At 38.5% G+C, this 11,226-nt stretch overlaps 1 protein-coding gene across 1 annotated transcript in view; it reads right to left on the bottom strand.

Moving 5' to 3' along the window:
- Positions 1–1,727: 1,727 nt before the first annotated feature.
- Positions 1,728–11,226, bottom strand: part of LOC107678498 (uncharacterized) — a 25,077-nt gene continuing 15,578 nt past the window's right edge. Inside the window, exons 2-4 of the mRNA XM_016473777.1 lie at positions 9,903–9,953; positions 2,942–3,021; positions 1,728–2,628 (exon numbers count right to left, since the gene is read on the bottom strand). Of these exons, the coding sequence (XP_016329263.1) occupies positions 1,743–2,628; positions 2,942–3,021; positions 9,903–9,953 (1,017 nt within the window). The 3' untranslated portion in view covers positions 1,728–1,742. The remainder of the gene's footprint in view (positions 2,629–2,941; positions 3,022–9,902; positions 9,954–11,226) is intronic.

Below are 11,226 nucleotides of genomic sequence, written 5' to 3'. Positions count from 1 at the left end.
CATTGGCAGGCGACACAATGACACTATGGACACGGTCCGTGTCACTAGTTAAAATTGCTTATTTCTCTGGATTTAAACATTCTTCGAAACATTTGGGATAATGTAAGTACACCAAACGTCAGCAAAATATATAACACTGTTCTAGTGGTTTTTGGATATTTTAATGAAAAAATCTTACATATTGTGCCTTTAAATGCACCATTACATGCGACGGTCCTCCCACATACAAATGTGTCCTTGCCATGGGTCACACCTCAAGACACCCGAGCATGCTTTGTGGCAGATCTCCAAGCCTCGGTTTTTCAGCTCTGGTTTAAACCAATAAGTCTTGCTGGCTGATCTCTAAATGTCAGCTATTTTAAGAGCACTGCGTGAGAGTGGTAATACATGTGGGAAGAAACCTCCTCTCACCCTTAAGACGTACACAATAAAAAAACTGAAGAAGTCTAGTGAAGCTCAGGTAAAGTGTTAAGCAATGACTTTAGCTTAGAGATAAGCAGATCTTCTCAAAAAGCTTTTTGGATGTAGCCACTTTCCAAACAAACATAAGCTGCATCCAAATATGAATGCTTCCCTACTATAAAGTTGGAAAAAACAAGATGTGAAAAGAGTAGTATGTCTGAATTCACAGTATTCATACTACAGTTGGCAAAAAGTACCCGGATGGATTACTACCAGCGAGATTCTGAATTGTGCATCCAAAGGACACTTTGTCACCCCATGAGGCCACATGAGAGGGTTTGTGAATGGCAGTGAAGTGACACAACTGATGCTGGTAGGTCACAGGACAATGACAACATGACGAGTATGTCCGGATTACATTCATACTACACATTCACACTATATAGAACATCATTTTTTAGCGGTCACAAAATTTGTTCCTCATCCAGTGTAGTACCTAGTCAGACAGTATGCGATTTTGGATGCAGCCATACTTTTTTTCTTATAAGCTAGAGGGGAGCTCAAATGAAAGCTACTACCTAGGAAAGAATTTGTAACAACCAAATAGTACTTGGACCTCAAAAGTAGTTTTTCTTCCAGAGTTATTTAGTTTGCTGTTGGCAGGATGCAGCTCTAAGTCAATTACATACCTCATAAGTTACGCTAATTGTTTCATGAGGAATCCGTGTGGCCCTGTAGATGAATATCGATACGACGGTTATTTCGCCTGATCTCAAATCACAAAGCCAGAGAGCCACAACCAAAACTGTAATCAGATCTCAATCTCCATTCTACCTCATTAAATATGGCTGAACTACATCAACTGACCCTTTGCAAAGACCCATCCACCCTTAGTTAGACGTCAATACACACCATTTTTCAAGTTCAAGCCCACCGCCGTTAATCTACTCTCCTGTCTGGTTTGTTTGTCGGACAAAATGGCAGATTCTGTGTTATGATTGGCCAGATCGCCTGTCAATCAAACTCCCGGTGAAGGGTCAATTGAGAAGCTACCTCAAGTATCGTCTGGATCTCTCCAAGGAAATCTGCTTGGACTGTCCATGACAGCGCTGCAATACAATATGTATCACATCCCACACAGAAGGTTGGACACTTTCTCTTCCACACCGTGGATCTTTAACAGTCACAACCCATATACGAACCTCATTATCGACCACCATTAGTAGAGGACTAGAAACAATCACAGCACTAGAAGGCCTCTAACAGGAAGGATAAACAGGGACTGGTAGGAAATGAATATCCAGGTGAGGGCTGTGGTGGGACTATGAGGATGAATCACTCTAGAGGTTGAGCCCATGGGTAAGAGGAGCTGAGCAGGAGTGAGCAAGTCCCACCAACCTGCAGCAGTCCCCCAACAGGGAGTAGGGCGACAGAGGCACGTTTTTCTCTGACAGTGGAGAGCAGCACTGATCCAGGTCGCTGTCCTCCTCAAGGGAGCAAAGAGGAGCCCGCAAGCGCTCCATCTTCAGCTTCCAGCGGGACGAGACCTCCTCGAACACCTCATCGTCTCCTATCTCCTCCATACAGCAAGACTCGCTGACGTCCAGCATGGCGCTGGATGAATTTGTGATGTGGAGCCTTGAAGCGTAGCTTCCCATTTCAGATGCCTGCAGACTTCCTGCAGTGGATGAACGGGTGAACGGGAAGATGAGGCGCAGGAAGTTGGAGCTTCTTTGAAGGTCTGAATGGGGAGGAGCAGGGGAAGCCAGGCAGTACTCAGGCCCTGGGTTAGAGATGCATTTATAGTTGTTGAGGAAGGATGGAGGCTGGAAAGCAAATGGAGGAGGAGAGTTGGCTTGACCATTGAGGGCTTTGATGTGGCTGTCTTGCATGAGCTGTTCCTTCTCCGCTCCCAGCTCCCCATCCGAACACGTGCGGTCTATAAAGTGAAGACCGTTGCATAGGCTGTCCATCTTTTGTCCCACGTCATTCAGTGACTTTGAGAACTTGAGACTGCCTCCTGGTTTCAAGTTGACTGATGGTTTGAGTAGGGAGAGCCATTCTGTGCCAAACAAGGTCCTATTTTTGGGTTTGGTGGGGGAATCCAGGCAGAGCGTGGTCATGGTGACACCCTGAGACGCTGAGCTTTTACCATTAGAGTTCAACAGCACTACAGTGGCCTGTAAGGGCCTCTGTGAGCCCAGGTCCTGAGCGAGGTCATTAGAACTGCATACGAGAGGAGAGGAGAGGGATGGGACAGAAAGACAGGTACAGAAACAGAGATGGGAAGAGAGAAAACAGACGTAAAAAGACATGCAACATGCATTAGAGAACAAATGGAGAAAGATTACAAAAAGACAGGTGGGAGGAACCGAGAGGAAGGTTAGAAAACAAAATGCCAGAATCAAGATGGATGGCAGTGTTGTCCCATTGATGTTTTGACAGTTCTGCCTCTCTCTGGATCTTTTACTCTCTTTCAGGACATTACCATACTGCAGGAGCACACAGAGGCTTCAGGCTTGAGGTGGGGCAAACCTACCTGCATATATCCTGGTTCGAGGGTGTCACTGAAGTCCTGGGGAAACTGTAGGGTGCGTTCACAGAGGTCGGACTTCCGGCCTGTATGCAAAACAGAGACCATAGCAGCACATTAGAAACATTAACTAAATGAGGATTTCTTGATGGAAATCCCAGTCCTTGCAAGGCATCAACATGTTTTACGTAAATGTAGCTTTTTGTTTTTGGTTCTACATGAATTAAATGCATTTCACTTAGCCATTGTCACGACACAGCACATCTTTTTATATATGACTATACACGACTGTTCAAAAGTTTTGAGTCGGTAAGACTCAAAGTAAGTGTTTGAGTTGGTGGGACTTTTTTTTTTCTTTTAAGAAATTAATACTTTTTTTTAGCAAGTACGCATTCAGTTGATCAAAGGTGACAGTCAAGCATTTATAGCATTACAAAGATTTCTATTTCAAATAAATGCTGTCTACTCATTAAAGAGTCCTAAAAAATATATAATAGTTTCTACAAAAATAATGTACTGAAGGATCATGTGACACTGAAGACTGAAGTAATGAAATGAAAACAAATGTCAGAAAGAAGACACATCACTGCTGTCAGTTAATGGATTATTTTAAAACTTTAATCTTAAATTTCTTGAAAAGAAAGGGGGGAAAAGTTTACATTGAAGACAAATAAAAACTTTTGACAAAAGGAATATCCTACACTAACAATTATTTCTCTCTCTCTCACACACACACACACACACTAATATTACCTGGGCTTTTGAATCAAAGCAGCATGGATCACATGCACAATGTTTGATTCCATCATTTATGTCCCAGACTAATTACCTATCGATTCTATCTGTAACAAACAGAGAATTTATAGCCCAGGGCCTGACAGGGATCAATACAGGATAGAGTGTCCAGAACTGCCCTCTACAAAAACACACACTAACACACAAGCTGACACGCACAGTCACACAAATGCACATCTTTGATGAATAATGTTCCAATAAACTATTAGGAAATAATAATGTGTTTTCAGGCACGAGAAATGTGGAAGTAATATGCCTGAGTGAATGCCTTACATTAGCACATCAATTCAGACTCAACCATAACTTCATATGATTCACACTCACATTTATACAAAAAACTTTTTTGTTTATGTAACTCGGGAATTGAAGATGTGAACATTTTCAAACATTTAATAATACTTTCCACAAATGAGGTACAAAGTAGGGCCTGGGAAATGCATAAAATGTTGATAGTCTATCTCAGGAGATCAAAATAAATATTATTCAAACATTTTTATTTTGTACTCATTATGCATATTTTGTCAAATGATGTTACTTGGGTGTTATTTCATATTTATACATTTTATATACACACTACAAACATTTACCTAGTATTTATATTTAATAGCAATTTAAAACACACACACACACAGGATTTGTGCTTCTAATGCTTTACCAATAGTGTAAAGTGTTATGTGCGTGTTGCGCAGTCGAGTTGTGACAACAGTATAAACGTGATTAACTGTGAGTCACTCCGGCTCCTTGCAGACCCAGTCAGCAAGATAAGGTGTATTCTCAAGCCTGACATGGTGCATGTTTGTGAAGACTCCCTCTGAGATGTGATATACACACACAGTCATGCGTGAATCAACAAAAACCACACAAACCCGTGACAAAACCACATACCGACTGCTGAAAATTGGACAGAGATGAGGCACAGAGTCTTATGCGTGTCGATACATGAGCAAAAACGCTAGTAATGGGAAAACAGTCCTGTGGTTATGGAATTTGCCTCTAACACATTTCAGTATGTAATTCAATTCATCTGTTAGTAAATTTGTGCACATTAAACAAAAAAAAAAATAGGCTTGGAGGAGGCAAGCAGCTTGTCTCTCAGACACACTATGGGAGTTATTTAGAGATAACAGAAAATCATTTATTCTCTATCACGAACCTGGCACTGACATTAACTCCAACCTGTGAAATAAGTGCTTCTGAAACCAGAACAGAGATTTATAAACAAGGCCGTCACTGTATGTGGTTCTAGTGAAGATGTTAACAGCATGTTTTAAAGCTCAGTTCACACTGACAGCAATTTTGTCACTCGAGGTTGCCTGGTTGGACTCAACTTTGAGTTTCTAGACATGCCCACACAAGGTCGGCAACAGTTGCCGTCACTCATTTCAATGAGATGTGCAGAGCTGAATCAGAGCTAAATTGAATGGGCAGCAATTCAAGAAATCTCTAGCTTCTTTCCCACATAATTTTGAGACTTCAAATGTGTTTTGTGGTCAGCACAGGAGAAGCATCAGAAGTGCATGCATGCAGTTTAGAGGGAACATTATTGGTATATAACATGTGGTGCTAACTTCCCACTAGACTCAAATCAAACTGATAGTCCCAACCTAAACTCACACTAATGGTTGAGCCGTTGTTAGTATATTGGACTGGTTGGGATGCACAAAACAAACAAGCAATGAGCAATGTTTTGATAGCACTAGCCATGCACAATGTTTAGAGGAATCAACCTACGAATAGCTTACTATGAATTTGTAAAAGTCACTGCACAGTAAACTGAGATAGGACAAAATACAGTACCATTAAAAAAAAAAAAATCTTTTTTGAAAAAATTAATACTTTGATACAGGAAAGATGCATTAAAGTGATCCAAAGTGACAAAGACATTTATAATGTTACAATTTCAAATGTTTCTATTTCAAATAATTGCTGTTCTTTTGAAGTCATCATTAAAGAATCCCGAAAACATGTTTTAACAAAAATAATAAGCAGCACAACTGTTTTCAACATTGATAATAATAATAAATGTTTCTTGAGCTTCAGTTCAGCATATTGGAATGATTTCTGAAGGATCATGTGACACTGAAGACTGGAATAATGATGCTGAAAATTGAGCTTGGCCAAAGGAATAAATTACATTAAAAAAAATAAATTGGTTATTTTAAATGGTAATAATTTTTCTCAATAATACTGTTTTTACTGTATTTTTGATCAAATGAATGCAGTCTTGCATGTTGAGAATAAGAGATATCTTAAAAAAACAATCTCAAACTTTTGAACAGTAGTGTATTTCGACATTTAAAGAAAAAAACACATGAATCACCTTTAAGTCTTTTTGAAAGGACCATCACCTGAGACTGCCAAACCTCACAGTAAATAATTTCTTTCTTTCTCCACAAAGTTACTGTAAAGTCTGTTTGTGTGCCATCTGCCTTCAAAGAGCTAAATTGCTCCCAGTGACGGGTGTTATTCTGGGAGGCCCTCCTCTCTCCATGGTTCCATTCATCACACACACACACACACACACACACACACACACACACAGTACAGTGACCTAGCATCTTGGGCCAAAATTACATGCTCTAAAACCTTCACTCAGCCCCAGACACAAGCACAAGTGCGCAAAAGGCCAGAAAACTGTGGTTAATACACAAACTAAATAGTTTTAAGTCATCACCCGGCACCCTGGTTGAGAACCACTAGTTTAAAATGTAGTGAATTAACTTGAAGTCATTTATAAAACATTGTACTGCTGCACATATTGTGATTTAGAACAAAATATCAGTAACTTGTTAACATATAATGAAAACTCTGGCAATAAAGGTCAATTCAGAGTCTGTTAATGTGTATGAGGAAATAAACGATTACACATTGTAGGTTTTTCTTTAATGGCATTATTGCTTAAGTGATAAAACCCCAGTGTGACGCAGTCAGTAAGAATGTTTGTTTCATAATGAGGTGGATTTGAGTGGCGTGTGATCTTTTGGATTGAGTCTAAAAAGCAATCAAAAGGAAATTAGGAAGAAGTTGCATACAGAAACAGAATGAAAGGCAGCACTAAATACAAAAGCATTTAAACAAGCAAAGTTTTGTTTCCAGACTGTTCAACCTGAACCAATTTTCTGGAAGCATATTAACTCTGCAATTGTTTGTACATTATCATCTGCACAATTTGAGGCGTCTACAGAATGATTATGGAAATGAATGCAGCTGCTGCCATATGAAAGGTCTGTCAATCACATGTGACATTTGATGTGATGGGGCAGATGGGCTCAAAACAGATGTTCTCTAATGAACCAAAGACAGTCTACCCTCTTCAAGACCATACTTTTGATTTTCCATACTTGAACTGAGTACACTTGATCTGCAAGTCACACAGTCCCCGTCTGCTATTGGTCAGACAACAGAGAGTCCTGCCCCAAACTCACACCATTGGTTGAGCCAATGCTGCATTATTGGACTTGGACTACACTGATTTTCATTACATGGACAAAAAAGAAAAAGGAAATATTTTTTTAAAATATCTTCTTTTATCTTTTTTTCCTTGAGTGAACGATTCCTTTAAGGCTGCAGATATGAGCCCAACAAGGAGGATTCTGGGTAATAACAACACTGACATGGATCAGTTGAGTGTGTTGTTTTGTTTGATTGCTTAATGTGAGGCTGAAATGACAGAGCTGACAGGAACACTCCATGGACCTCTATTAGGACCCTTTGGGTTTCTCAGCAGTCAAAACCTCGTCATGCAGCAGGAGTGCGTGTCGGACACTGAACTGATAATAACGGTAATGGGACCTCTCATGTTATTTATCCTGTCAGAGACAAATGAGCTCTGGAATGATGAGATGTTTCTTTCCGCTGGGGATGAACAACGATCAACCTGATGCTCTCTGGTGCATGTAAACAGTCAATTGAACGTGCTACAGTACATGAGGCTCTGAAAGAAAATTAAGACAAACTTTCGACTCCTAAAAGCACTAAAGCACTAAATTATGGGAACAAAAGTTATTTGTTTTTCTTAATTTTTAAATTATAAAAGTTCCGTACAAAGTCAGTCTAACCTCATGTACACTTCAAAAGGTGGTTTAAGGTAAGCTTTATTTGAACTCTGCCACTGCTTGCAGATGGTATTATGGTATCTACCATATTTATAATGTGCAAAATAAGGACTCAAACTGGACCACACATTCATACCAAATGTGAAAACAGCCTTAAAGTGCTCAAGGCTCGAACATGAACCCAAAGTCCTCAATAGCTGAATGTCTTGAGCTAAACCAGAGAAGCGTTTCTCAGAGCAGGTGACCCTGACATCTATTAGTTCATGTAAAGAGTTTATCTGTTAAGAGGCTCAATGTTATGCAGAAGTGCAGCAAATCTCCACTAAGAGGAAGAGATCCATGTTAAAGTGAAAGTGCCTGACAGTCCTGATCCCAACATGAACTCACTGGCTAACATAGTGCTATGTGCCTTTAAATATTCAAATCAATATGAATGTTGGGTAGGAGTTACTTGAATAGGGTGAGAACAAATCTGTTTGCTTGGAATAGTCCAATAGTTAGTTGGAAGTAAGTCCAAAATGGGTTTTATTTCATGTAAAAATAAATAAATCAACAAAAAGGAAGACCATTTACACCATTAAGGCCAAAACATACATAAATACACTATGTGAATGCTAGCAGCTATACAGTAGCTATTGAAGCTTGATTACATTCATCAATGCATTTTAAAATAGCATTTAGTGCTACTACAGTAAATCCATGGTAAATGGCGATTTGTAGATTAAAAAGTCTTCTGACTGTATCGTTGCACACAGTGTTTCTGCTGTTTGTCAGCGCTGTTTCATCTGGCTTAGTTATTTGTGTTCCTCTCTGAATTCAAGCGCTTCACACTGGATCTCACAGCGCTGTTCAGTGTCGCGTGAGCGAGACTCATCAGCGAGTGAACGCATCTGCTGTAGTCTAGTGAAACTCGTGCCGCGCCACTGTTTGAACTTTGTTCCGAGCCGATAAACACTCCGAGTGGTGCGTTTCAAATGACTAGCGCTCTTTCGTTCCGACTTCGACATTATATCTAACATTTATCGAACTCTTGTTATCGTTTATCAAGGAAATGTATATCACGCGATAATTATCGTTATCGATTTATCGCCCAGCCCTACTGTAAAGTTCATGACATTATGAACAGCCATTCAACAGTCATTATTCAGCTCAAGTCAGTTCAGTGTTGATTCAGTTCAGTTCAGTAAAGAAGCCGATGCGACAGATCAGCTATATTCAGCTCTAAAGAAGCTCCACAAAAGACAATTATCATTTTCCAGTTCAATTTAGTTTGTTTCATTCTCGTTTAATAGTGTCAGTGCGGTCAAACTGATAATATTACTGAATATTAAGTGTCTTTTAAACCTCAACTGTGCAAGCCAAGAATGCAAGAATGTGAAACACATTTTGAGGTGATTTTATGATCAAAGAAATAAGACCAAAAGGTGCACTGTGGAAACATACTCTACACTAGTATGCATCTAGCTACGTAATGGTGCTTTCTGAAATGTGACAATGCAAGTACACACTATATTCTTGACACTGATGCAAGGACCACTGTATTGCATTTGCATAAATAGTCTTCTATTGCAGACTAACTATGATCAAAAGGCAAAAAATTTGAGAAGAATATTGCTGAGCGAGTTGGATTTTGTCAACATGTTTATAACTAAATAAACTTGGCTAACTAAATAATAACATCCAGTTCAGTGGCATAGACATTTTAAGGGTAACTATCGGCCCATTTACCACAGAGGTTTGTTACAGCAACAGAATATTAATGCAAGAGCTCATATTAAGTATACAGCGGATGAGCACTTGCGAGCATTCATGTCTCATTTGCGTAAGTTGCATACAATATGTTTCAAGCCAATGGCACATGGCGTTCATTACATATCAGACAGATAAACAGGTGTCCTTTAAACATGGAAAGGAGAATTCAAGATTGGATAATAAACAGACAAAGTACAAAGCCTTCCTTGACCTGAAAAATAAATAACTAGTCTTGCTTAGAAATCCTGATGGAATAAACTCAGGAGAGAATGAAAGTATTTGCAGACAACAGGTGCAGACCCCTTAGAAAGCTAAGCCACTTACTCACTCTCAGTAAAAGAGGAAAAGGAAATGGATTTTCATACCTTTGAAATGTTGCTGGACCTGCTTGCAGAATGACCAAGCGGTTTCTCATTCTGTGGAACAGAGAAAAGGGCAGAACAAGTTTGAGAACAGTGCTTACCATTCATTTCAATAGAAACTAAGAGAACAAGTACAAAGTCGCATGGAACTGAATGCTTTTTAATAACTCTGTAAACTTCAGAATCTTTCAACGGAAATACAGTTACATGGAAAGGAAATTATAAATTTTTGTCATTTAACCACATGACAATACTTCTCGGCTGCTTAATTCCACCCTTACGCATTGAGGAGGGATGCCTTTTTCCTACTGTGATATTATTTATAGGTCAGTTGTAACTGTAATGTAAGAGGGCTGCTATATTACACAGCTGGTTCTACTCTGAGACACTGATTTATTCAACTCCAATATAACAAAATGTAAAAGTAATGTAATGTAAAGCAAATTAAAATACTTGAAGGGCAGAGAAAGGCTTGTAATAGTGACAGACTGTTTAAATGGTTGATTAACAGAAGATGTAGTTCTTCTGCAAGAGATCCTCAACAGCCTTTTCAATGGATAGTAAGCAATTTAGGTTTTCAGATTTTGTTAATATTAAATAAAATACTGAATAAATGTGTTCAATTAATTTCAGCAATTTTTTGCTGTCAATGAACTGTATGTACTACTTATATCAGCAACCCTTCTTTCTAGATATCAGCTTTTGCAATTAAAAAAAATCATCAGTTGGGCTCTTGTATTTCCCTTGTACATCTCTTGCAGGTGGCTAAATTGTGGTTAGTAATAAACAAGAAAATAACTGAAAAACCCTTCTTTCTTCGTGACGCTTAATGGCTAAGTACAGATTGTCATCGTTTTCCATCTTTGGTGTATTTACTCTTTTCTTGGTTGAAGACATCAGTTAAAAGTAGATTGAAAGTTCTAAATTGTAAGACTGTCTAGAAAAGTCTATTTTATACTCTTAACATTTACCATGTTTTATAACAAATCTCTCTCTCTCTATATATATATATCTTTTATAGCACACACATTCTCTCTTTCTCTATGTATGCATTTGAAGTAGAAATCTTTTGTAGCATTATAAAATGTCTTCATGGTCACTTTTTAATTTTTGGTCAAATGAATGCATCCTTGATATATATATATATATATATATATATATATATATATATATATATATATATATATGCATTTTATTCTATATGCAGTCATGATCATTTTAAAAAGCATGCTACAAAGTCAAAAAACTGATTATTTTCTTCATGCAAAATATAATTTCTTATTTTTCTTTTCCTGTTTCCCTTTTTTTTTTTTTTGGGCCAATATGA

The sequence above is a fragment of the Sinocyclocheilus anshuiensis genome, unplaced genomic scaffold, assembly GCF_001515605.1.
Source record: "Sinocyclocheilus anshuiensis isolate Anshui unplaced genomic scaffold, SAMN03320099.WGS_v1.1 scaffold536, whole genome shotgun sequence".
Taxonomy (NCBI): domain Eukaryota; kingdom Metazoa; phylum Chordata; class Actinopteri; order Cypriniformes; family Cyprinidae; genus Sinocyclocheilus; species Sinocyclocheilus anshuiensis.
This window is presented reverse-complemented; position numbering and strand designations above follow the sequence as displayed.